This window comes from Tiliqua scincoides, chromosome 5 (genome assembly GCF_035046505.1).
Source record: "Tiliqua scincoides isolate rTilSci1 chromosome 5, rTilSci1.hap2, whole genome shotgun sequence".
NCBI classification, from domain to species: Eukaryota; Metazoa; Chordata; class Lepidosauria; order Squamata; family Scincidae; genus Tiliqua; species Tiliqua scincoides.
In genome coordinates this window covers 93,432,277-93,460,242 of record NC_089825.1, presented here as the reverse complement: position 1 = coordinate 93,460,242, position 27,966 = coordinate 93,432,277, and the positions used below count along the sequence as shown (strand labels likewise).

The 27,966-nt window shown below is 44.3% G+C and overlaps 2 protein-coding genes across 2 annotated transcripts; one reads left to right on the top strand and one right to left on the bottom strand.

Moving 5' to 3' along the window:
* Nucleotides 1–22,168: 22,168 nt before the first annotated feature.
* On the top strand, nucleotides 22,169–23,107 carry LOC136651152 (olfactory receptor 2D3-like). The gene has a single exon (XM_066627325.1). It carries the CDS (start codon nucleotides 22,169–22,171, stop codon nucleotides 23,105–23,107), a length of 939 nt encoding a protein of 312 aa, XP_066483422.1.
* A 3,537-nt stretch (nucleotides 23,108–26,644) lies between these two features.
* On the bottom strand, nucleotides 26,645–27,580 carry LOC136651153 (olfactory receptor 13H1-like). Its single transcript, XM_066627326.1, has one exon. The coding sequence runs from the start codon at nucleotides 27,578–27,580 to the stop codon at nucleotides 26,645–26,647; it is 936 nt and encodes a 311-aa protein (XP_066483423.1).
* Nucleotides 27,581–27,966: the final 386 nt, after the last annotated feature.

Below are 27,966 nucleotides of genomic sequence, written 5' to 3'. Positions count from 1 at the left end.
CAACCTACCTGACACTGAGCACAGTAAACCAAACCAGCATCCCTGAAGGGGAATGGAAGGGATTTATTCTCCTTATCTTAAGGGTCCAATCCTATCCAATTTTCCACCACTGATGCTACAGCAGCAATGGGGCATGCATTACACCCTGTGCTGGGGACAGTCAAATGATTTCATCAAAGTAAGTCCCACTGAGCTCCATAAGGCTTTGTCCCAGGTTATCCTGTAAGAAGTTTTCAACTGTCTTCAGACATTTTCCAGCCTAAATGGCTCCTTCTCCTGGATAAGGAAGGAGGTTTCTGAAGACTCAATGGAAAAAGAAAAAGGCTTTCTGCAATGACCAAACCTGAATTTATTCTTTGCCTCTAGTCTAGTCTAGGGCATCTGAAATTTAGAGTGGGAGGTGAGATTCTAGCTATTCCCAACTGCAATTCTTCACATTTGAGGCAAAGATCCCCAGAATAGGCTCATCCTCTGAAAGTGTAGTTCCCCCTTCTTCCTTGAGCTCCTCAGAGAACTCTGACCCCAACTGGGGCACATACCATGTACTCAAATTGGTAAGTGCTCCCCTGTTGAGGCAGAGATCCTGAGGAAACTTCTCCATCAGGATTCCCTACACCCACAATTTCTCTCTAGACTAGAGGATTGCATTCTGCACTCTTGTGCCTTCATTCCAAGAGTGTCTAGTCCAGAAATTTCCTCCACTGAAAGCCTGATGTAGGAAATTGTGAAGTTCAAACCTTCAAATGAATGTGATTCTTCTTAATGCAGGTCACAGTTCAATGAAATGAAAGAGCTGTGGAAAGAGGAGTACAGATTGTACACATCCATGCAGCACAGAAAAATGGAAGGATAGAATAATAAGAGAACGGTTTTGAGAAGTTCCTGCGAGATGCATCTTAATCACAGCACTCTCTGGTTTTTGGTGGGATAGTGCTGTCTGGTTGAGATGGGTTCCAGTGGAAGAAATCCTCATACTGCATGCTCAGGAGAGACCTTGGTGAGGCCATGGCTTTCTATCCAAAAAGTATGGTTGCATAAGTGTAATTATGGTGCATTAATGTGTTGCCCCCCTCCAGTGATTTAATAATCCACAGGAGATGATTCTTGTAAAAAAAATTTCAGTGGTAAGGATGGCCATTGAAGTTTGACTCTCCTGGAAACATCCCCCCTCCAAATGTAGGATTGCAGTCCTCCCATCATCCCAGTCACTTTAGGGACCACTGACTGCAACTGGGGCACATGCCATGTACTCTGAACTGGTAAGTGCTCTCCTGTTGAGGCAGAGGTCCTGAGGAAACTTTTCTTGAGCTGTACAGCAATTGGGAAACCTCATTCTCCATGTAATGGGATCTCTAGAGCTTGTGCAGTTATTGTAAGGAAAAGGCAAGACTAGTTTATCCCATAAGTTCTCAGGAATTCCTGTGAGATAAATCTTAATTGCAGCACACACATTTAAGGAAATGTCTCATCCTCTGAAGGTGTAGTTCTCCCTGCTTTTCCAAGCACCTCAGAGACCTCTGACCCCAACTGGGGCACATGCCATGTACTCAAATTGGTAAGTGCTCCCCTGTTGAGGCAGAGGTCCTGAAGAAACTTCTCCATCAGAATTCTCTTTCCACAAGGTGACTTTCTCTCTAGACTAGGGGGTTGCGTTTTGAACTCTGCCATCATTCCAAGAGTGTCTGATCCAGAAATTTGCACAAACAGACTGAATGTGGGAATAAGTTCACATCTCCTAATGAAAGTGTACTTACAGGCCATTTTGGAAAGTGGGAGCTGGGACTTAATTCCTGTGTGATACATCTCAATCACAGCATTCTCTTGGTGTTTAGTTGGATAGTGCTGTCTGGTTGGGATGGGTCCCATTGGGAGAAAACCTCATCCTGTAGTTCTCCTGGCATCCCAAAGCACTTTAGAGTCCTCTGACCCCAACTGGGGCACATGCCTTGTACTCTCAATTGGTAAGTGCTCCCCTGTTGAGGCAGAGGTCCTAAGGAAACCTCTCCATCCTGGCTCCAGAGCTTCCACAAGGTGAATGTTAGATTAGAGGGTTGGATTTTGAACTCTGCCATCATTCCAAGAGTGTCGGGTTCAGAAATGTTCACAAACAGAAAGCCTGAAGCTGGGAATTCAACTCCACACCTCCAAAAGTTATTCTTTTTGTGATTCTTCTTAATGCAGGCCACTTTTCCATGAGGTGAAAGAGTTGTGGAAGAGCAATGATGAACATGCAACCTGGGTCTCAGAGAGAATGTTGGCCAGACAACATCACCACAAACTGTGGCAAGGGGCTCCACAGGAAAAAGAAACAGTTGGGTATGTGCTAAGAAATACCTATGCCATCTATCTCAATGACTGTATTCTCTGGTATCTGGTTGGATAGTGCTGTCTGGTTGAGATGGGTCCCATTGGGAGAAAACCTCATCCTGTATTTCTCCTGGCAACCCTAAGCACTTTATAGAGTCCTCTGACCCCAACCGGGGCACATGCCTTGTACTCTCAACTGTGGTAAGTGCTCCCCTGTTGAGGCAGAAGTCCTAAGGAAACCTCTCCATCAGAATTCTCAATTTCCAAAAGGGGAATGTATGTCTGAATCAGTTGCCTACTTCCCCAGGTGCCTGGTTCCTTTCCAACTAGTTCCACTTTATTCTCCTCCAGAATCCAAAAAGAAAACATCTGGCCAGGAAGTTAAGGCAGTGGAGGAGAAGGAAATGGAGAAGGACTCCCTAGAGAACAAGTTCCACAACCAATTCTAGCAATTGACAAAGGCATCCCTTTTGGAGAAGAACTGATGAGAAACAAGTCTCCAGGTAAGAGGGTCACTAGGGCTTTTGTAATTTTGTAGGTACAAGGTGAGACTGTAGCCTTTTCCTCCAGCACTAAGAAACTCCTTTGAGATGCATCTCAAGCACTACACTCTCTTTTATTTGGTGGGATAGTGTGGTGGTTGCGGTCAGTCTGTACAGGAGAAAAACATCAACTTGTGCTCTCAGCAAAAAGCTCAGTGTGGCTATGCCTTTTGGTCACCCTCAAAAGTGGTCTCTTGCTTTCAAAATGAATAGGCGAGAACCACCATTAAGATTTCTCCTCTGATGCAATCCTATGCACACTTTCCTGGGTGTAAGCACCCTGAACACAATAGGACATACTTCTGAGTAGACATGCCTAGGCTTTGAACTACAAGAGGAATTCCCATTGAAAATTAAATGGTGACCAGCCAGCCTCATCCTCCCTGCTTTCCCAAGCACCTCAGAGACCTCTGACCCCAACTGGGGCACATGCCATGTACCCACAAGTGGTAAGTGCTCCCCTGTTGAGGCAGAGGTCCTGAGGAAACTTCTGCATCAGAATTGTCTTATTCCACAAGGTGAGTATTTCTGTCTAGATGCATTCTGCAGTCTGAATGCATTTTTGCACTCTGCACTCTCTAGAGCTTGTGCAATTTTAGAAGGTGGGAGCCAAGACTCACTTTTCCCACTAGTGCTCAGAAATTCCTGTGTGGTGCATCTCAGTCACAGCACTCTCTGGTATCTGTTGGAATAGTGCTGTCTGGTTGGGATGCATCCCAGTGGAAGAACATCATCCTACATTCTCAGGAGAGACCTTGGTGAGGCCATGACTGTAGCCTTTTCCTCCAGTGCTGAGAAACTCCTTTGAGATGCATCTCAATCACTACACTCTCTTTTATTTGGTGGGATAATGTGGTGGTTGAGGTCAGTCTGTACAGGAGAGAAACATCAACTTATGCTCAGCAAAAAGCTCAGTGTGGTTATGCTTTAACAAAAAAATGATGTATGAATTGTGTATCTGGTCACCCCCATTTAAGACCTCAAAGTGGTCTTTTGCTTTCAAAATTGAATAGGCGAGGACCACCATTAAGATTTCTCCTCTGATGCAATCCTATGCACACTTTCCTGGGTGTAAGCCCCCTTGAACTACATTTTAGGAAATGACTAGTCAGCCTCATCCTCTGAAAAGTGTAGTCCTCCCTGCTTTCCCAAGCACCTCTGAGACCTCTGACCCCAACTGGGGAAGATGCCATGTACTCACAAGTGGTAAGTGCTCCCATGTTGAGGCAGAGGTCCTGAGGAAATCTCTCCATTAGAATTGTCTTATTCCACAAGGTGAGTATTTCTGTCTAGATGAGACCTTTGCATTCTGCACTCTGTAGAGCTTGTGCAATTTTAGAAGGTGGGAGCCAAGACTTACTTTTCCCACTAGTGCTCAGAAATTCCTGCATGGTGCATCTCAGTCACAGCACTCTCTGGTATCTGTTGGGATAGTGCTGTCTGGTTGGGATGCACCCAAGTGGGAGAACATCATCCTACATTCTCAGGAGAGACCTTGGTGAGGCTATGACATTCTAGCCAAAAAGTATGGTTGTGTAGATGTATTTAAGGTGCATAAATGTGTCATTCTCCCATCCAGTGACCTTGCACTCTGAAGCGGATTCTTGTTGTGTAAAAACTTGGTGAGAACTGCCATTGAAGTTTGACACTTGTGGAAAAATTCCCTCCTAAATGCAGGACTGCTATAGTTCTCCCAGCAACCCAAGCACTTTAGTGTCCTCTGATCATGGCATTCTCTGGTATCTGGTTGGAAAGTGCTGTCTGGTTGGGATGGGTCCCATTGAGAGAAAACCTCATCCTGTAGTTCTCCTGCCATGCCTAAGCCCTCTGACCCCAACTGGGGCACATGCCTTGTAATCTCAAATTGGTAAGTGCTCGCCTGTTGAGGCAGAGGTCCTAAGGAAACCTCTCCATCAGGACTCTCTGTTTCCAAAAGTGGAATGTATGCCTGAATTGGTTCGTTACGAAAAGCGGAATGTATGTCTGAATCGGTTTCCTACTTCCCCAAGTGCCTGGATCCTCTCCACTTTGACATTTTATAAAAGTGTTCTATTTTATTCTCCTCCAGAATCCAAAAAGAAAACATCTGGCCAGGAAGTTAAGGCAGTGGAGGAGAAGGAAATGGAGAAGGACTCCCTAGAGAACAAGCTCCACAACCAATTCTAGCAATTGACAAAGGCATCCCTTTTGGAGAAGAACTGATTGAGAAACTTCAAGTCTCCAGGGAAGAGGGTCACTAGGGCTTTTGTAATTTTGTAGGTATAAGGTGAGACTGTAGCCTTTTCCTCCAGCGCTAAGAAACTCCTTTGAGATGCATCTCAATCACTACACTCTCTTTTATTTGGTGGGATAGTGTGGTGGTTGCGGTCAGTCTGTACAGGAGAAAAACATCAAGTTGTGCTCTCAGCAAAAAGCTCAGTGTGGCTATGCCTTTCTGGTCATCCCCATTTAAGACCTCAAAGTGGTCTCTTGCTTTCAAAATTGAATAGGCGAGAACCACCATTAAGATTTCTCCTCTGATGCTATCCTATGCACACTTTCCTGGGTGTAAGCCCCTTTGAACACAATAGGACATACTTCTGAGTAGACATGCCTAGGCTTTAAACTACAAGAGGAATTCCCATTGAAAATTAAATGGTGACCGGTCAGCCTCATCCTCCCTGCTTTCCCAAGCACCTCAGAGACCTCTGACCCCAACTGGGGCACATGCCATGTACTCACAAGTGGTAAGTGCTCCCCTGTTGAGGCAGAGGTCTTGAGGAAACTTCTCCATCAGAATTGTCTTATTCCACAAGGTGAGCATTTCTGTCTAGATGAGACCTTTGCATTCTGCACTCTATAGAGCTTGTGCAATTTTAGAAGGTGGGAGCTGAGACTCGCTTTTCCCACTAGTGCTCAGAAATTCCTGCGTGGTGCATCTCAGTCACAGCACTCTCTGGTATCTGTTGGGATAGTGCTGTCTGGTTTGGATGCATCCTAGTGGGAGAACATCATCCTACATTCTCAGGAGAGACCTTGGTGAGGTCATGACTTTCTAGCCAAAAAGTATGCTTAAGAAAATTTATTTAAGGTGCATACATGTGTCAACTCCCCCTTCCAGTGACTCCAAAGGCGACGATTTTTAAAAGTGGTAAGAACTGCCATTGAAGTTTGACTCTCCTGGAAAAAATCCCTCCTAAATGAAGGATTGTAGTTCTCCTGTCATGAGTCCTTCAGTGTCCTCTGTCCCCAACTGGGGCACATGCCTTGTACTCTCAATTGGTAAGTGCTCCCCTGTTGAGGCAGAGGTCCTGAGGAAACTTCTTCAGAGTTGCCTACTTCCCTAAATTCCTTAAATTCTTGTTCCTCTCCATTGTGTTCCATTTTATTCTCCACAAGCATCTGAAAAAACCTCCCAGCATCCTGGGAGCATGAAGCTGAGGCAGTGGAGGAGATGGAGAAAGAATCCCCCAGAGAACCTCTTCTGGCAATATTCCAGCAATTCTCCAGAAGGAGAAAGACTCCCTAGAGAACAAGTTCCACAAAGATTCTAGCAGTTGGCAAAGGCATTTCTTTTGGAGAAAAACTGAGATATGAAGATTGATTGGGAAACTTCAGGTCTCCAGGGATTGTACAGGTCACTAGGGCTTTTGTAATTTTGTAGGTATAAGGTGAGACTGTAGCCTTTTCCTCCAGTGCTAAGAAACTCCTTTGAGATGCATCTCAAGCACTACACTCTCTTTTATTTGGTGGGATAGTGTGGTGGTTGCGGTCAGTCTGTACAGGAGAGAAACATCAACTTATGTTCCTCAGCAAAAAGCTCAGTGTGGCTATGCCTTTCTAACAAAAAATGATGTATGAATTGTGTATCTACCCCCATTTAAGACCTCAAAGTGGTCTTTTGCTTTCAAAATTGAATAGGCGAGGACCACCATTAGGATTTCTCCTCTGATGCAATCCTATGCACACTTTCCTGGGTGTAAGCCCCCTTGAACCACATTTTAGGAAATGACTGGTCAGCCTCATCCTCTGAAAAGTGTAGTCCTCCCTGCTTTCCCAAGCACCTCTGAGACCTCTGACCCCAACTGGGGCACATGCCATGTACTCACAAGTGGTAAGTGCTCCCCTGTTGAGGCAGAGGTCCTGAGGAAACTTCTTCAGAGTTGCCTACTTCCCTAAATTCCCTAAATTCTTGTTCCTCTCCATTATTTTTGATTTTATTCTCCACCAGCATCTGAAAAAACCTCCCAGCATTCTGGGAGCATGAAGCTGAGGCAGTGGAGGAGATGGAGAAAGAATCCCCCAGAGAACCTCTTCTGGCAATATTCCAGCAGTTGGGCAAAATTCGACAAACAGGGATTTGCTCAGCAGATGCAACTTATCCTTTCACTAGTCCATTCATGAACCTCACAGCTCAAGGGACTTGGGGCCCATCTGCAGGTCAGGATTGTGCTCTTAGTGCCTCAAATGGACTCTTTGCTGTAAATTCAATGGGTGAGAGCCTCCCTTGAGGTTTTGAGTCTTTGGAGCAGTTCCTTGTGAAATAGAGGTTTAAAGTTCTCTCTGTTTTCTTCAACACTTCACTAGCCTCTCACCCTCACTGGGGCACATGCAATGCTCTTGAAAATGTTGTGCACTTCCCAGTTGAGTCTGAAATGATGAGGAATCTTCTGTACTTCCTCAACTGCATTGTTTCTTTCAACCGAGTTCCATTTCTTTCTTCACCAGCACTCAAAAAAGCTGACCAGGAAGCTAACACTGAAAAGAAAGAAACCTCAGAGAAAAGGACAACCATTTTAGCCAAGGATATTCTTTTGGAGATGTGATCATCAATTGGAAAACCTTCTTCTCAATTAGTAGGTGCTATAGAGCTTGTGTAATTTGACTCTTACCTTTTTCCAAAAGAACTAAAGAGATTCCTAGGAGATGCATCCGAATCCAAAGCACAATCTGGTATGTTGTGGGTAGTGCTGCCGGTTGGGATATCAGAAAAAAATATCTTCTCCCATTCTCAAGCAGGGCGTTCGGTAGGATCATGTGTTTTCAAAAGTAATGTTTGCACAAATGTGATTGAGGTGTCCTGCTTCCCTCCCCTCCAGTAACTTTACTTCAAAGGTGGCTCTTGTTGTTAAAATTTTAGTCTATAAGGGCTGCCCTTGAAGTTTAGGCGCTGGATAGATTTCATCTGAAATGTAAGATTGATTGAATCCTTGGTGCATTTCACAGAAATAGTGTCAATCAAAAATCTTCCAAATGTACAGGTGTAATTCTCCCTTTCCTAAGCACCCCTGTGACCTCTGACCCCAACTGGGGCACATGCCATATACTCACAAGTGGCAGAGGTCCTGAGGAAACTGCCATCAGGATTCTCACTTTCATAAGAGGAACACCTGCTCTCCAGGGTTTCCCCATTCACAGAATGTCTGGTCTGGGAAACTGCATGACAGCTTGCTGGTACCTCTGGTTCACATCTCTTTGTTTTCCTAAGCTCTTCATGACCTTCTACTTCAAACTGGAGCACATGCTATGAGTGAGTTGAGACCCAATCTTGAGAAAATTCTTCAGGATTCTCTACTTCCTCAAGTGGAAGGTTTCTCCTTGGATCTCCTCTTCCTCCCCCATTCAAATATGTTTGATTCAGGAACCTGCATAGCATGCAGCTTGCTGGTAGTAGTTTAACTTCACAGCTCTCAATGACTGTACAGCTGCTATAGAGCTTGAATAATTTTAGAAGATTGTATGTTTGACTCTTACCTTTTTTCCAAAAATAACTTAAGAAATTCCTAGGAGATGCATCCTAATAGTGCTGTCAAGTTAGGATATCTCTCTTTGGAAGAAAATATCTTCCCACATTCTCACCAGGGCTTTCAGTAGGGTTGTTTCCAAAAAATGATGTTGTTTGTATAATGTATAAATTAAACTGTGGTGTTGCTCCCCTCCAGTGACTTAAGGCTTCAAAGGTGGCTCTTGTTTAAATGTTATTCAGTAAGGGCTGCCATTGAAGTTTAGGCTGCTGGAAAGATTTCATCTGAAATGTAAGATTTTGAATTCATGTGCATTTCACAAGAAATGGTGCCAGATCAAATCTCACCACTTTCAGTCTTCCAAATGTGCAAGTGTAATTCTCCTTTCTGTGTCCTTTGACCCCAACTGGGGCACATGCCATTCCTCACATGTGGTAAGTGCTCCCCTGTTGAGGCAGAGGTCCTGAGGAACTCTAAAATCAGGATTCTCTCTTCCCATAGGAAGAACACATATAAGGTGTTAGTCTGGTTCACACCTGTTGTTTTCCTAAGCACTTCAGTGACTTCTGATTTCAGTTATGGTAGATGCTTTGTGCTCACAAGTTGAGAGACCTAGGTCATGAGGAAACTCCAGGATTCTCTTCTTCCTCAAGGGGAATGTTTCTCTTGTGAATTCCAATCTACTCTTCCTCCCCCAAAGTATGTTTGGTTCAGAAATCTGCACAGCATACAGCTTGCTGGTAGTAATTTAATTTCACAGTTCCCAGTGAATGCAACTCTTCTTGATCCAGGCCATCAAGAGCTTTTAGAAGGCAATGGGAATTAAATAGGTGATATGCCCAGGCAGGCTGTCCATTGAAGGAGCTCTGTACCAGGAAGCCAATAGAGCAGGAGGAGACAAACATTTCCTCATTTCCCTCAGGTAGGAATATCTTTGAATTTGTGTAATTCTAGTAGGCAGGAGGTGAATTTTTTCTCAGGAGTGTTAAGGAATTCCTATAAGATGCATCTTAATCACAGCACTCATGTTGCATAATCTGTTGTGTGAATGTTTGTGGTACCCCCCCCCCCCATCCAGTGACTTGTAAAAAAAATTAAAAATATTCAGTGGTAAGAGTTGGCTGTGAGGTTGTTCTCAGAGAAATTCCTCAGCAAGCTGTCCAATAGTCATTTGGAAATCCTCATTTCTGCAGGTATGATGATCTCTAGAACTTGTTGTAGAACCCTGGGAGGCAAAACTTGCTTGGTGCAATTGTAGTTTGACTATCCTGGAAAAATTGCATCCTCTGCAATGTAGGATTGTGGTTCTCCCAGCTTCCCTCAACACATGCATGACCTCTGACCCCTAACTGGGGCACTTACCCTGTACTCACAACTGGTAGTAAATGCTCCTGTTGAGGCAGAGGTCCTGGGGAAACTTCTCCATCAGGATTGTCATCTTCTACAAGGAGAATACTTCTGTCTGCTTCATCCATTCAAAGAGTGTTTGGTCTATACATATCTATTTGCTGATGTAACTCTTCAGCAAGGTATCCAGCAGCTGGCAAAAGGGACACCTTTTGTTGGAGAAGAGGAAGTATGCTGTTGTGGAAGATCATGTCTCTCCAGGCATCTCTTGGGGCTTGTGAATTTCTATGTGCAAAAACATCATCTTGCATTCTCAAGAGAACTCAATGGTAAACATGCTTTTGAAAGGAATAATGGCTCCAGAAGTATGCCCCATCACTTCTTGTTCTTCAAAATATTATTTGATTCACGGCTACTATTGAGGCCTGGAAAAAAATCTGGAATACATTCCCACTGGAATATAGGGTCCACATTTCAAGGAAATAGTGTCCAAACAAAACACACTCTCTGTATTCCTCATGGGAAAGTGTGGCTTGTATGGGTACCATTTACCTTTGAGACACTGCGTGAATAAGCCTTTGAACAGAGGTAGGGACAGCTAGGGAGGTGTTTCCTAATCATTAAGCTCTTATTTGCTTAATGTGAAGATGAATTTTAGATGGGTTTGCTGTTGCAGAAAATTTTCTGTCCAGCAGGAAGAAGACTGTGGTGGGGATTTACTCCTGGATTGTGAGGGCTGGTTTTAAAGTTTATATGTTGTGGACCCTCTACCTGGCCTAGTAGCAGCATCCAAACAGGGATACCATCTGAGCATAGTACCAAGAAGGTATCCATCAAAAAAAGAAAATGAATGCCTGGAACTCTAGACCACAGAAGCTTCATTGGTTTGCTTCATTGTGGACAGTCTTGAGTTCTGAGTACTAAGCACTTCCCTGATCTCTACACTTGCTCTGTATTTGCAAATGGTCAATGCTCCTATGTTGTGGTCAAGGCTGATGGCTTTTCCAAGAGGGCTCAAAACATACCTGTTTCACCTGGCATTTGGTTGATAGGTAGATACTTGCCCTCTGCACCTCTGAAATAACTGCAGTGGCTTGACTGCTTCCCTGGACTGGATTTGTTTTCCCCAGTGGCTCAACAGTTTGTTTTTGCTTTGTATTAATGTTTAAAAATTAATGCTTTTGTTTCATGTTTTTTTTAACTTGTTGTGATAACATTGTACATTCATTATGAAAGTTTGTAAACCGCCTTGGGTATTTGCTTCGGCATGGGAAAGGCGGGACATATATTTTTCAAATAAATAAATAAAAGGTCACGCTGATATTTCCTTGTGATATTTCCACTGATATTCTGTAATGCAGTGTTCTCAAACTGTGGGTCGGGACCCACTAGGTGGGTCACAAACCAATTTCAGGTGGGTCCCCATTCATTTCTTGCTGCTACCATGGTATGTCACTGCATTTGGGGAAATGTTAACCCAACAGCAGGGTACTCTGTATATACTTTTAACTATGAGAATCAATGAGGCTTACTCCTGGGTATGCGTGTGTAGGATTACAACCTAGGATTGGAAATTTTTCTCCAGTCTCCACAAATTTTTCTCCAATAGTGGTTCTCAAACACTATTTTGTACCTATATTGCTACAAAGCATTAAAAACAAACACAAAACTCATATCTTTTATTGTGGGTTTGACTATAAACATGTCTGGTACCCTCAGGACTTGATTCACATGGGGAGATCTTCACTCTTTTTGCTATTCCCAATTTCATAGATAGGCTTTGTTGTTTTGTTTTAATGATGTTCCTTGATTGGACCCAGAAGGCTGTCAGTTTGTTGCAAGGTGTTGCAAGGTTCAAAAGCAAACTCAGTAAGCAAGAGCGGTGATAATCTGCAAGCTTTATTTCATTGCCAGTAAGGAGCATCTCAGGGACTCCAGTCCAAAGCGAAGAGAGCAATTTTTCCAGTCTGAACCTCTCCCTTATATTTCATTTTGGCTCCTTTGTTTGAGGAGTTTTGCACTTTTCATTGGCTGGAGTTTGACATCATAGATGGGGCTTTCTCTGGGTTGGCTAGAGATAGCTTTACAAATATTTGATTGGTTGGCTTCAAGTTACAGGTTTCAAATAAGGCAATACCATACATTTAAACATAGAAAACTTTGTTTGCAAGTACCAGTAGAGAGCACCGTAACCTCATTTTTATTCAGAACTGGCATTTTGACATGTCCTCTGTACTTATCTCTTGGCATCCTCAGCTTGGCTGGCCTTGGCAAGAGCCACCAGTTTTATCTCTAACATTCTTTTCTGTCTGTTCTCATCAGACACTGTGGGCTTTCTGCCATCATTTGTCTAAGCTGAGCCTTTTCTATTCCATGCTGTGATCCCATATGTGACCTGTTACTTTGATGTATAGTGGTGTAATTTATTTAATACAGGACAAGCCAACTTCTTATTGAAAATAAGGATTTTAAGAAATCTTTCTTATTTTATTTTACCAAACTACATCTCCCTCTGTCAGCTTTAGCCCAGACAGAGGCTCTCATGGATGTTTTAGCTTAATCAGGGGGCTTTTCCATAGAAAACATTGTTATCTGTTCCTGTCTAGCTGTGTTTGCATCTTTGTAGAAAATGCTATTTCCATCTGCCAACAGATAAGCTGTCCCCATAATGTTGTTTAGACTTCTCCACTACAATGTTGCAAGTCCGTGTATCTTCCCTCCTGCTTTTGCCCCTATGCTGCTTTCAAAAGCTACTCCCTTGCATTGCTTCTCCTTCATAATGTTGCAAGTCCCTCTCACAGTGTCTTTTGGTTTTCTCATTTCCTGGTGCCAAGAGTGCCTTATCTATCTTTGAGATGTAACTTTCCCTCTTGCTTTCCCCATTTGCTGTTGCCAAAAGTTTGAGATGCAACTTTCCAAAAGTATCAAGCAGGACTTTGAATCCTCAAGGTCTTACAGAGATGCAAGCTCCCATATTCCAGAATCTGTGAGACAGACTCATGTTTAGAGCTGGAACTGTTTAGAGCCCACTGTTTAGAGCCCACTGTTGTCAAGGTTGCATCTTTAATAATAGAATCTAATAGCTTTCACTATTCTGTGTATTTCCATGCTTTTACTAAACATTCTAATAACATCAGGCAATTAAACTTTACTCTAATAGCTAATATATAAGACAATAACTATTAAGTATTGAAGAGTATTTGGCAAGTATGCAAACATTGTGATCCTTTGGCATTTCTATGAACTTTGTGTATGTAAGACTTTTTTTTTTTTTAAAGAAGCCTGAAAGACAAGCAGGGAGCTCCAAGATGATTTGGATGCTTTCCAGCATGGCCTGTTTTCAAAGCCTTGTATTGTTCTCCTGCTATCTGTTTGCTAGGCATTCTGCCAGGAGATAAGCTGCTATTTTTAGCCAAAATTGCCAGCTTGCTGTTTGGGCCTCTTCTTCAGACAGACAGAGTGGATTTTAAGTCCTAAGCATGCATTTTCCCATTAAGCTGCTATACTGCTCTAATTGCTAATAATGTGTTCTATAGCATAAGTGGCTTTCACTACCTTGCATCAAGTTGACCCAGCCCTATTCATCCTAGTTTTTCAAGGATCATACTTGGGGGGGGGGGGGGAATCATATGGAACTGATTTTTTAATAGGAACCCCTGAGGCTCAGAGTCTCCTGGGAGCTCTCTCTCTCTCTCTCTCTCTCTCTCTCTCTCAGATTGATCCTCCTCCACCTGATCTCTATAGCCTGGGATGGTAGCACTGGATACAATCCACCAAGGTGTTTACCCATTCAGCTGCTTGTCCAATAAAGGGAATCAGGAAGGGGCTAACATATTAGGTGCTACTCCACCTGCCACCCTGCCTTCTCTTGAGAGTCCCCTGCCCAGACGGGCCCACTAAATGTAGTTTGCCTTGCTGGTTTGTGATGCCCTTGATAACAACATCAGGCACATCTGTCCCATGGAGTGGTGGTCAGCAAAGGATCAGATTGCAAGAGAGGAGTTGCAGTACAATTGACCATCTCAGCCCTGTTCAGAAAGCAGACTTCATGCATCCACTGAACATGTGAGGGGGAAAAATGGGGACACAGTGGCTAGCTATACCCACACCAAAATGCCCACTGTCATTGCACCCAAGGTTCCAAATTGCAAAGAAGTTGCCTTCCTAGCACTCAGTCTGCTGCCTATTTGCAGACAAGCACTGTAGGTGTTGATTAAAACCAACCTCTCCATGTAGCAACCTGAAATGCCCACACTGGGCTGTGAGTTGGAAGGGGAGTGAACTAATGAAGGGTGTTCCAGGATGGAAGGAGGCTGCAGCTGAGGATAAGGGAAAGGAAGTGGGCAGGATCAGCTCTCCTTATTCACCCAGGAGGTAGTCACACTAATATGTATGAACTATGTGTGGGGGAGGGGGGGCAGGACAGCCTGAACATCAGCCCAAGGGCGTGGTCAGTGGGTCCATGAGTATGGGAGGCACTGCTAACTGGCAACTTCCATTCCCCCCATGTGTCTAATGAACGCCTGCTTCCATGTAACCCAAGACAAGAGAGCCTCCTCTGTTCTTACATGCCTCCATGAAAAAGAAGGTTTGAAAGACTCAATTTCCTCCCCCCCCCCCCACAAAAGAGGAGGAGAGAAGGAGAGAAAGGGGAAGAGTCAGGGCCTCTGGCTATGAATGGGTGCCCCAGATGCACTGGGAGATAGGCAGAGGTTAAAGTCTTAACCACTTCCTCTTCATCCTCCTCACTGGGCAGTCTCCTGGGGCAGCAAGGCAGGTTCTGAGTTTTCCCAGAATCCTCATCTTCTGGCCCATTTTTCTCATCACTGCCTTGAAATGGACTTTGAAAGCCTTCAGAGCAGTTCCTGCTTCATATCCTAGCCTAGGCTTCTCTGCTGCTTGCGCAATAGAGGCAGTCCCATTTGAATGCTTTTGCCACGGCTTTTTAACCTTTTTAAGAATCCTATGGTGGGCTCCTATGTCAACTTTTTGGTGACCACAGTTTCTGGTGTGGCATCTTTTCCTCAGAAGCTTATTAGGGGACCCATTTCCAATCTACCACTATAATATGTCTGAGTGCTCCAGGGTGTATGTCTTTCATATGGTTCCTAGGGTGGTGACGCCCCAGCAACCATGCTAATTTACCTGAGTGTGTGTCCTGGAACACTTCCATGAATCCTTTGCAACACTATAATAGAGGCCCAGCAGAGGTGTATACCGCAAAGAAAGAAGGGTTCCACTAAATCCAGGAGGGTACCCGCATGGCTAACAAACCAAGTTAGAGAGGCTGTGAAGGGCAAGGAAGCTTCCTTCCATAAATGGAAGTCTTGCCCTAATGAGGAGAATAAAAAGGAACATAAACTGTGGCAAAAGAAATGTAAGAAGGTGATACTGGAGGCCAAGCGAGACTATGAGGAACACATGGCCAGCAACATTAAGGGGAATAATAAAAGCTTCTCAAATATGTTAGAAGCAGGAAACCCGCCAGAGAAGCGGTTGGCCCTCTAGATGGTGAGGGAGGGAAAGGGGAGATAAAAGGAGACTTAGAGATGGCAGAGAAATTAAATGAGTTCTTTGCATCTGTCTTCATGGCAGAAGACCTCGGGCAGATACCGCTGCCCAAATGGCCCCTCCTGACCGAGGAGTTAAGTCAGATAGAGGTTAAAAGAGAAGATGTTTCAGACCTCATTGATAAATTAAAGATCATTAAGTCACCGGGCCCTGATGGCATCCACCCAAGAGTTATTAAGGAATTGAAGAATGAAGTTGCTGATCTCTTGACTAAGATATGCAACTTGTCCCTCAAAATGGCCATGGTGCCAGAAGATTGGAGGATAGCAAATGTCATGCCTATCTTTAAAAAGGGAAAGAGGGGAGATCCGGGAAACTATAGGCCGGTCAGCCTAACATCTATACCAGGTAAGATGGTGGAATGCCTCATCAAAGATAGAATCTCAAAACACATAGATGAACAGGCCTTGCTGAGGGAGAGTCAGCATGGCTTCTGTAAGGGTAAGTCTTGCCTCACGAACCTTATAGAATTCTTTGAAAAGGTCAACAGGCATGTGGATGTGGGAGAACCCATGGACATTATATATCTGGACTTTCAGAAGGCGTTCGACATGGTCCCTCACCAAAGGCTACTGAAAAAACTCCATAGGGAATTAGAGGACAGGTCCTCTCCTGGATTGAGAACTGGTTGAAGACCAGGAAACAGAGAGTGGGTGTCAATGGGCAATTTTCACAATGGAGAGAAGTGAAAAGCGGAGTGCCCCAAGGATCTGTCCTGGGACCAGTGCTTTTCAACCTCTTCATAAATGACCTGGAGACAGGGTTGAGCAGTGAGGTTGCAAAGTTTGCGGATGACACCAAACTTTTCCCAGTGATGAAGACCAGAAGTGATTGTGAGGAGCTCCAGAAGGATCTCTCCAGACTGGCAGAATGGGCAGCAAAATGGCAGATGCGCTTCAATGTCAGTAAGTGTAAAGTCATGCACATTGGGGCAAAAAAATCAAAACTTTAGATATAGGCTGATGGGTTCTGAGCTGTCTGTGACAGATCAGGAGAGAGATCTTGGGGTGGTGGTGGACAGGTCGATGAAAGTGTCGACCCAATGTGCGGCGGCAGTGAAGAAGGCCAATTCTATGCTTGGGATCATTAGGAAGGGTATTGAGAACAAAACGGCTAGTATTATAATGCCATTGTACAAATCGATGGTAAGGCCACACCTGGAGTACTGTGTCCAGTTCTGGTCACCGCATCTCAAAAAAGACATAGTGGAAATGGAAAAGGTGCAAAAGAGAGCAACTAAGATGATTACGGGGCTGGGGCACCTTCCTTATGAGGAAAGGCTATGGTGTTTGGGCCTCTTCAGCCTAGAAAAGAGACACCTCAAGGGGGACATGATTGAGACACACAAAATTATGCAGGGGATGGACAGAGTGGATAGGGAGATGCTCTTTACACTCTCACATAACACCAGAACCAGGGGACATCCACTAAAATTGAGTGTTGGGAGAGTTAGAACAGACAAAAGAAAATATTTCTTTACTCAGCGTGTGGTTGGTCTGTGGAACTCCTTGCCACAGGATGTGGTGATGGCATCTGGCCTGGACGCCTTTAAAAGGGGATTGGACAAGTTTCTGGAGGAAAAATCCATTACGGGTTACAAGCCATGATGTGTATGCGCAACCTCCTGATTTTAGAAATGGGCTATGTCAGAATGCCAGATGCAAGGGTGGGCACCAGGATGAGGTCTCTTGTTATCTGGTGAGCTCCCTGGGGCATTTGATGGGCCGCTGTGAGATACAGGAAGCTGGACTAGATGGGCCTATGGCCTGATCCAGTGGGGCTGTTCTTATGTTCTTAACACACAAGGGTTCCATGGCATATATGAAGAGAGACTTTGACAGACATGTCCATGTTGATAGCATTTCTTGAAGCAAGAATGGCTACCAATGTGGCCCAATGAATGGTCAAGGAGCACCAGGAATGGTCTCTATAACATTGTTGAAGCTAAGCAGATGCAGGTTTGATCAGTGCCTGGATGCTGGACGGTTTGACATGGCTGGATCGGACAACACCTTTATCCAGATTTGATCCCCCAGTATGATGAGGAGTATGGCCACAACATCGCTCTCTATCCATCCACCTGTTTTGTCTCTGACACCACACAATATCCACAAATTGAATTGTAGAATAGAGTCCATTATTGACTGAATCCATTGATAGAATCAATTGCTGGATTATGCACCATCCAACACATAAGAACATAAGAACAGCCCCACTGGATCAGGCCATAGGCCCATCTAGTCCAGCTTCCTGTATCTCACAGCAGCCCACCAAATGCCCGAGGGAGCACACAAGACAGCAAGAGACCTACATCCTCGTGCCTCACTTGCATCTGGCCTTCTGACATAGCCCATTTCTAAAATCAGGAGGTTGCACATACACAGCATGTAACCCGTAATGGATTTTTCCTCCAGAAACTTGTCCAACCCCCTTTTAAAGGCATCCAGGCCAGATGCCGTCACCACATCCTGTGGCAAGGAGTTCCACAGACCAACCACACGCTGAGTAAAGAAATATTTTCTCTTGTTTGTTCTAACTCTCCCAACACTCAATTTGAGTGGATGTCCCCTGGTTCTGGTGTTATGTGAGAGTGTAAAGAACATCTTTATGCATCTTTATTATGCATCCATGCATAATTTTGTAGGCCCAGTTTGTATGGTTGATTTTTATGCATGTTAAATTTTATATGCATGCACCTTTAGGATCATTACACTCTTATGCAGACATGTGGTGGCACTGGAAGCAGGACAGGTGCACCAGCTGGACAAGAAGGGAAGGAACTCTTTCATTCCCTGCCTTCATAAAGATTCAGGTAAAGACAATTCTCCAATTTGGCCCAAAATCAAGGAGGGATGCAATGATACCAAAGAAAGACTAAGGGCGCAATCCTAACCCCTTATGTCAGTACTTTCCAGCACTGGCATAGTGGTGCCAATGGGATATGTGCTGCATCGAGCAGTTGGGTGTCAGTGCTGGAAAGCACTGACATAAGGGGTTAGGATTGCACCCTAAACTGGTTAATAGCTGCAGGAATGAAATGCATTCTAAGATACTCTAGAGAGTTTGTTTCTGGAATAATGAGGTCAGCTTCTGTAAATTGGCATGATCCCTTAGGAATTGCTGGCACCTTTACCTCTGAGGAGAAGATGGAAGATGATTGCAATGAGGCATTCTCCCAGTCTGAGCAGACACTCTCTGTTTGCCTTTATAACAACAGCAATGTTGACTTCTGCGTCTCATAGATACAGAAGATGACCTCTGTATCTCATAGGCACTCGATCAGGATTCTGGGCCTTCCATGCTGGTAGCGGTAGTTCCTCTTCCTTGGATACATAACCCATGATTCAGGGTAAAACGGCTATTTATTTATTTATTTATTTATTTATTTATTTATTTATTTATGCTAGACATTAGGAGAAAGAAAATTTTCCATACTTGTTTGTCGGATTTTCACGCCTGGCGTGTAGCATCCAACAGGAATGCAGGGCTTCATCCTGTAAAGTATGTTAAAGAATTATGGTGTCCAGAAATCAACAGGTACCATGGAAATCAATGCAGCATCATTAGGAAGTCTAAAAAACCTCCACTTTTCATTGGTTTAAAAATCTAAGCCGATTCATCATTTTTACCATTTGAGTGAAATCTGTGAGTTTAAGGGTCCCCTCGTGAGTATTTTTCAGCCTGTTTTGCTTGTCATATACTGATAGAGAATGTAAAAGAAAGTGTTGGGATGGCTTTCACCAATGAGCAGAAGTTTTTGTTTATTAAAATGCATATGACATCTCACTCTGTTCATGCTGGAAAATAGATATAATGCTGTCTGCAGGACACTAGGGGGCAGTGTATTGCCTGGGAGGCAGATGACTCAGACTTTTAGTTCTCTTCAATCTGTGGGGGCCTCTTTACTTTACAGCCTCTACCTGGCTCCCCTTCTCCTACTGGTCTCCCAAGGTACAAGACCTCTCTCCACGATCCCTGACCAGTTCTGACAATTCAATATCTCCAACGCACTATATTGACTTTTGGGTAATAACCACTTTTATTTCAACTGAATCAACTAATTAAAAAGTTAATCATTAAATCAGTTGGTATCCTGAGCATCCAATCTGTCTCCTTTTACCCACCCAAATCATGAAACTTGAGATGTACAACTACATTTATTCAGAATTTCTGCCTTGGTTTATCTGCCTCCCCTTGGTGTTTACGCCTGGTGTTTTAGAATTTGGATTGCATGCTGTAATTTGGGGAAAGTCACTGGACATTCCAATAACTTCTAGCCATGCAGTTCTGTGATTCTGTCATTAAAGCACTGTTAGCATCTTGTTAATATTCTACCAGGAACGTGCTGGGAAGTATATATCCAAATCTACATAACCGATGGATAAATATTCATTTATTCTAATCTACTTGATCAATGCCTAAGAAACTTGCCAGGATGTTGTGTTGCTGAGGGTTGATCTTTAAAGGGAGTAAGTACCATGAAGCATGTATGCGTGTAAGAGATCATGGCTTTGGTGATGCCTTGTTGTCTACAGTCAAGGCGGTAAATGCCTACTAAGCTGTTCCAAAAAGCAATGTTATTCTGTAACTCAGGGGTCTCCAAACTACATACCAGGGCCACATGCAGCCTGAAACCACATTTTATCTGGCCCGCAGCAACTTTTTTTTTTTGTCAGAGCATTTGCTAATATTTTACATTTTTACTCATTATTTATCATTTCTTAGTTTACACATGGCATTGTTTCTTTGTAATTGTCACATTTCTCTTTTGTTCTGAATCATACCATGTTGATTACAAATCCTTCCTTGTTGGCATCCTTCAGTCTCGGAAGACTATGGTGTCACGCTCTGAATGGTGGTTCTGGAACAGAGTGTCCTCTCCAGTGCGCGAAGCCTGGGTAAAGTAGGTATGGAGGTAGGTATGGAGGAGGTAGGAGTAGGTATGATTACAATAAAAGATCCAAATAAAACTTATTCATTCATTTTAAATTTCATTCATAAATAAAACTGATTTTTTTGGGGAGGGGGCGTGAAAATGCGTACAATGTAAAATGTGTCCCTCATACTGAAAAGTTTGGAGATTCCTGCTCTAGCTCCTCCGTCATGCCTTTAGGGTGAGGACTAATTTTATTATGTAGAACTGCAAATGAAGGGCACACAGTTCATCATTTGCCGCAATCTTATGGTAAAGTTACATTGTAAATTATCCTCTGGTTGAGGTGTAGGTAACCTGCACATGTATATTAGAACATTAATTAGTTGGCAGTCATAATGACCACACACGCATTTTCATCAGTTTGCGTGCTACATATCATTACTGTCATGTATGCATTCCTGCAGCTTCTCTCATTCTGTCTTTCCTGACAGCTCTATTGGCCGTCCATCTGGTGGTTCCTTGGTGTTTGCAGCTGCTCTTGCTTACAGTTATGTCTCAAAGATTACTTCCATGAGTTGATGCAGTTAATGTCAATGTTATCTGAGTATAGGTTGATCAACCAGACCCCCCCCCCCACTAATTTAAACCTGGTTCTAGCAGTTAACAAGACTAACTGTGCCAAGGCATGGAAATCTCAGTGGCAGAGTGTGTGCATTGCAAGTGCAAGGTCCTTGGTTCATCTGCAGTTGAATGGCTCTCTCTAGTAAGACCGGACAGGAAATCTGCCTGAAACCTTAGAGATCTGGTTCTAGCCAGCTGAGACAGTACAAAGCTCGATTGTCCATCTCTAGTTGTGCTGGAACTAATCATATGCATGGATTTGTTTATGACCTGCATAAGAGATTCCTACTGGTTGATGTTACATTCAGTGCAGGGCCATTAAAACACAAGTTCAGGAACATGTTTTGCTCATGGTGACATCCACTCCTGAGAGTATGGCTTAGATTTCCTTCTCTTCTTTCTCTTTTAAGAATGTTTGCTTACTGTGAGGAGGGGCTACCTCCATAGTTTACAGGTAGAGCATCTGCTCTCCATAACAGAAGGTTCACTCCCTGATACTTCCAGGTAAAGTTGAAGGGCAAAATCTGCTGCTCTCCAGTGACTCCTGTAATCCATTGCTGATGCGACTCTGCATCACCTAGCCCCAAGGATGGGCTGCCCCTCAGATGGACCAATGGTCTGACAATATGAGGCAGCACCATGTGTGTAAAACTTTGAGTTTCTTGTTTTAAATTCAAGGATGATCCCATGAGCAGGAACCAGCAGGAATCAAGAAACGGCTAGACTTGCATTTCTGTGTGGTTGATCAGTTCTGATGTAATGTTTGCCATATGTCTGTCTCCATGGAAATCATTCCAAGAGCACTTCCGTGGTTGCAGACACATTCCCTACCACATTCAAACACAAACAGGGAGGCAAGTGTGCTATTTGGGGAGCATGGAAATACCTGATCACCTTCTGTCAGTCTATTTCCCTGTGACCCTTTTATTCTCTCTACTGCTACAGCCAAAGTTCTGTATCAAGCAGCCAACCCCTGACTCACAGCACAATCCTATACATGCTTACTCAGAAGTAAGTCCCATTTTGTTCAGTGGAGAGTAATCCCAGGTAAGCATGTTTAAGATTGCAGCCTAGGGACTCTTATTCATTGAATGTAGGCAGCAGTATTGTGGCTAAAGAAGATGCAGATGAGGTAGTCAGTCTCTGTAATATCCTTTCTTGTTCTCAACAGCACCGGAGTCATGCCAGACATTGGAAATGGGTCCGCTGTGAAGGAATTTGTCCTACTGGGCTTCGCAAGTGTTCCCCATAGCAAGATTCTCCTCTTCACACTCTTTCTGGCTATCTATGTGGTCACCCTCACAGGGAACAGTATCATCATTAGCGTTACCACCATTGATTCCCGGCTAGCCACACCCATGTACTACTTCCTCCGCCATCTTGCCGTTGTTGATGTTTGCTATATTTCCAGCACGGTGCCACAGCTGCTGGTCCATTTCCTGAGCCGTACTCAGACAATCTCACTGCTGGCCTGCGCCACTCAGAACTACGCCTTCTTTGCCTTTGGCGTCACTGAATGCTTTCTACTGGCGGTCATGGCCTACGACCGCTATGTTGCCATCTGCAACCCCCTCAACTATATGCTGGTCATAGGACATCAGGTGTGTACTAAGATGGCTGCTGCCTCATGGATCTGTGGCTTCCTGCACTCCGTAGTGCTCACCGTGTATACCTTCCACGTGCCCTTCTGTGGGTCCAACCTCATCGATCACTTCTTCTGCGAGGCTCCTCAGGTGCTCAAGTTGTCCTGTGCCGACACTTACGTCAATGAACTGGTTATCTTTGCCGTTGCTGTTCTGGTCCTCATTATCCCCCTCTCCCTGGTCTTTGTCTCCTACTCTCGCATTGTGGCCACCATTTTGCGCATGAGTTCAGCAGCTGGACGCTGGAAGACATTCTCTACCTGTGGTTCACACCTCACGGTTGTCTCCCTTTTCTATGGGGCAGCCATTTTCATGTACATGAGACCTCGTTCCACCCACTCAGCCCAGCAGGATAAGATGATTTCCCTCTTCTACTCTGTGATTACTCCTATGCTGAACCCCATGATCTACAGCCTCCGGAACAAGGAAGTAAAGGGGGCAGTGATGAGAATTCTTGGAAAGAAAGTAGATACCTAAGCCATACCTCTGTCAGACTAGGGCGGCAATCCTATACACTCACTTACCTGAGACTCTGTCCCATTGAACGCAGTAGAATTTACTTCTGAGTAGATGTGCAATGGATTGTGCTGTAATTCTCTTCCATTAGCATTCGGAAGTTGCCTCTCTCCAGTGGCAGTTCTAGGTAGTTCTTACTGTGACCACTTTTTTCAAAGGCACGCATACAGACCTTAAGGGTTTGACCCAAGACAGATGTATAACTTTGGGAAGGGGGTGTGAGCTTGTTGCAGATTCAAAGTCACTCATTTTCAAAGTGAACTGAGCCCAGAAGCAACTACTTCTTCCAGTTTCAAGAAGATGCTGGTTATGCTGAATGTGTGGATTGGTTGGCTTTTGTGACACAAAGCCGATTCCTTCTCACCTCTCTGGACAGCTATGCAAAGTTCTGCTTATCTGACTACTTTGGCAGTTATTAAGTTCCTTCTCCCAACACACTCACACACATAGAGTTTTTTTTTTAAGTGAGTTTTTTTTAAAAAGCCAAATAAATTGACTGGGGGGAGCTAATAGATATTAGAAAGGGTAAACATGCCTGTTGCCTCTCCAACCCCCCCATCCCCAAGCTTGCTCAAAGTATGGGAACATGGCAAAAAAAATCACCCTGTGTGGCAGTAGAGAAGTGAGAGTGGAGGGAGATACATTCATCTTGGTCTCTTACAACACACATTTGTATTCAAACTATTTTGGGGGTGGTGGTGCAATCTTAATTTTTTTTTGTTGTTGTTCTAAGAATGCTCATAAATGGAAAGAATTCTTGATGATTCTAGGGTCAGTTTATGTGTTCAGAAAACTACTGTATATCCATTCTGGGACTGAACACCTATAAAATGCAGGCGATTGCATGATTTGACTGCTTCTCTACGTCAGAAACCTTCCCACTGAAAGCTAGCAAATCAAGTATAAGAGCTCTATATGGCTTTCACCTTTACAAGCTAATTTCTGCTTGCAGGAAGGGTTTTCGGAGGGAGATTAAAATATGAATTTTCCCATGTGCACGCCTGCATTTGAAGTGGTACAGTCTGCCCAAGAAGCCTAGAAACACTAGAAAAGTCATCTGCTTTTTCTAGTGTGCATTTTTGCTCATGGAAAAATGCCTTTGTTCAAGAAGGCTTTCCCTGCCTTGAGTTTTCAAGGCATGCTATACGTGGTCTTAGATGGGCATTTTAGAAATGGAGGCCTTGAATCTAGTGCATATGTATCTCCATAGTATCTCTATAGGGCAATGGAGTCATGGAAGACTCAAAGCAGAACTGTTTGGTCTGTCCTACATATAGGATGGTCTGATGTTCATTATTGCTCCACAAGTTCACTCCAATTTCTTAGTGCTTCATGATATAGAAAATGAAGTTCTTTCTTGATAGGAAGGAAATGAAGTTATATTTAAAATGGGTGAAATAATTGCTGAACTAAAAACTAAATGTATAAAAGCACCCCTCAGGTGTGCTATTTTAAAATCTTATAGTGTATGATTGAGACAATAAAAGATAATCTCATCTAAAATTCAAGCTGGTTCAGTAGTGTCTATCGGTAGCATAAGAATCACAGGATGGTGATGTGTTTATTCTCCACCTTTAATGCAAATTTGCTCACATATTGCTCCAGGATGTTCTCTGAAATCTTGTAGGACTAGGGCTGGCTGAAGCTACCAGGCTGCCTAACAGCCCTATCCTATCCACGGTGGTTCCGCCAGATGCAGTAGCTCCAAAATGACTACCACCAGCAGAGTCACAGGAGGTCTTCTTGGGAGAAGGGGACTTTCATCCTCTTCCTGTGGGGAGAGCCCCAGACCCTGCAATGGGGCTTCACAGGTCTGTACTGGCTATTTTGTCGGCACAGACTTGAGAATCTCCGTGTCCGGCTTTGCAGACTGGCATGGAGAGGATATGGTGGAACAGAGTTCCGCCAGTCCCACCCCCCTCCCAGGTCAGTTCCTCCCCCCACTCTGCACTCCCCTACCCCGTTCCGCCCATTCCCCCCTCCCCCCACCCTGACAATTCTCACTGCCGGCTGCCACTGCAGGAGTGCTGGCCAGCCCTCCATGTGGCGCTGGCCCAGAGCCAGTGGTCCCACTTTTCCGGGTGCCGCAGGCATGCTTTACAGCACATTTGCAACACCAGCGCTGATGCTGGAGCTGAGTGCCGGCGCTGAGGGTTAATAGGTTTGGGCTCAAACTCAGTAGAAGACAACAGCATAATAATAATAATAAAAAAGATATCTAAGTAGTGAAATAATGGGGAGACATTTGGTTGCATATATAAACATGAACTATTTTGATTTCATTTCATATGCTGATCCCCAGTTCAGAGTCAGGTTATGAAGCTCTTTAGGAAGTATGGAAGTCCACACAAGCCTTATTGATTCCTTATTTATTTCAATGTCAGAAAATGCACTGCAAGTACAGATAAGGTCTGCTGGCTCAAGGTCCTGTTTGGACTTCCTGTTACGCATGGTGCTGCTGAACTGTGGAGATGTTGTATAAACTGAGATCAGAAGATTCAGAAATACAAATGTTGGATATTTTCAGTGCTTGCATCTTAACTACTCCTCACCCCATCACACCGCTGAACTTTGGACAGCCAGATCCTAATTTTTTGGGGGTATATATGAGGAACACTATCTGTGCAGAAAGAAACTAGTAAGACACAGAAAATTACAAGAAGGTAACATGCACATTTTCATTGAATGACTGTTGTGACAGAAATAAATAACTCCAGAAATTTTTGCAGGCACCACAAAGCAAAGGTCATAGATCTTCTGAAACTGCAATATGCAGATTTTCTTTCCAGAATATAGTGTAGGATTTGATTTTCTTATCTCTTCAATTTATGCTTAAAAAAACAAGAAGGTTCTAGTCCTTGCCGTCATGCAAATATTGTTTAACAGTGCCAGAACAGCACACTTTAAGCTTGCATAGTTAACACCCTTCTTTTCCCCTTCTGAAATTTAGCCATGGTCTACCAGCTCTAGATATTGTGTACATGTGCCTCATCTTGTTCCTATATTAGTTCTTGGCACCATTTCACAATTCTACACTAGCTCAAGTAGGAGACTTGGAAAAAGGTATCCAGCATCAGAAATGTGTGCGCTGATTATCTAACTACCCATGGAGCTGTGCCACAAATTATTTCACGCTTCCCTACTTCTTGAGACTTAGTTCTGTTACCCTGTACATGCCCAATCTTGTCAGATCTCGGAAGCTAAGCAGGGTCAGGCCTGGTTAGTACTTGGATGGGAGACCACCTGGAAATACCAGGTGCTGCAGGCTTATACCATAGTCTTTCGAGACTGAAGGTTGCCAGCCAACCAACATACATATACTGGGTCACAAATGTCCAGGACACAAACCAAAACAGGGTGCATGTCCAGAGATGCCAATGGGTGGGATGTATTTGGCCAGGACGCAGTTGTCCAAGACCCAATGGTCCTGGCACTAAAAGAAAAAAATACATATAATGGCAAAATGGGCTGATAACATAGGATAGACTTTTGGCACTGCTAGAGGTACCTCTTCCTCCCAGTCACTTTCCAGAACGCCTGCTTCACATCCTTGTTCCTCAGGCTGTAGATCAGTGGATTAAGCATGGGAGTGATGGTGCCATAGAAAATAGCAATGAATTTGTCCTGATTGGAGGACGTCCTGCTCTTAGGTCGTAGGTACATGGACATGGCTGTTCCATAGAATAGGACCACGACCATGAGGTGGGAACTACAGGTCGAGAATGCTTTAGTCCTATTCTCAGCAGAATGCATTTTCAGCACAGTGGCAATAATGCGGGCATAGGTGACCAGAATGAAGCCAAAGGGCAGAAGCAAGGTGAGGATGCTTGTGGCAAACATGATGATTTGGTTGCCACGAGTGTCTGAGCACGCCAGCTTCAGCATGGCCTGGATTTCACATGCGAAGTGATTGACAACATTATGCCCGCATAGAGATGCTTGACCAGTGAGAGAAGGGACCAAGATCAGGAGGAAAGAACCGCCCCATGAAAAGGCTGCCATGGCGACACAGACTTTCTTGCTCATGATGAGGGTGTAGCGCAGAGGGTTGCAGACAGCCACCCAGCGGTCGTAGGACATCATAGCCAGCAAGACACACTCTGTCATCCCCAAGAAGAGGGAGATGTACATCTGGGCAAAACACCGGGCGTGGGAAATGGTGGGCTTGGCAGATAGGCAGTGGGACAACATCTGGGGAATGCTGCTGGTCGTGTAGCAGATGTCGAGGAAGGATAAGTTGCTGAGGAAAAAGTACATGGGGGTGTGGAGCCGGGGGTCTGCCACAGCAAGCAGTACAATCAGACCGTTGCCCACCACAGTGATGAGGTAAACCGTGAGAAAGAGGCCAAAGAGGGCAATCTTCACATGAGGGTTGCTAGAGAGGCCCAGCAGAATGAATTCTGTCACAGCAGTCTCATTCACTCTTCTTCCCATGCTGTCTCTTCTACGGGTTTATCTAGCAGTCAAACAAAAAGCAGGACAAATGGCAGGTTGTGTGGAAATTGTATCACTTGAGCAGGGAATGGCCTGTCCAAGGGGTAAACTGAGATGGCCACCTCAGGCAGTGGAGTGGTGGTGATGGGTGTTCAAAGGAGGAAGGAGAACGGAAGTGTGGAGGAGAGGAGAATGGTTCTTTGCTGCTGCTCTAGCCCACGTCTCCTTTTCCTCACACTTCTGCTTCAGCTCCATCTCCTTCTTCTGTTGTGGGAGGAGGAGGGGGAGAGCCAGCGGCTGAGCTGTGATACGAAGGTAAGAGAAAAAACAGCACCCCCATTGCCACCTTTTGCCACCACCTCCAATAGCAAGGGGGATGGCAGGCC

What these genes read in the sequence shown, in the direction of transcription:
- LOC136651153 (XM_066627326.1), bottom strand. Translation starts at nt 27,580, where the DNA reads ATGGGAAGAAGAGTGAATGAGACTGCTGTGACAGAATTCATTCTGCTG.
- LOC136651152 (XM_066627325.1), top strand. Translation starts at nt 22,169, where the DNA reads ATGCCAGACATTGGAAATGGGTCCGCTGTGAAGGAATTTGTCCTACTG.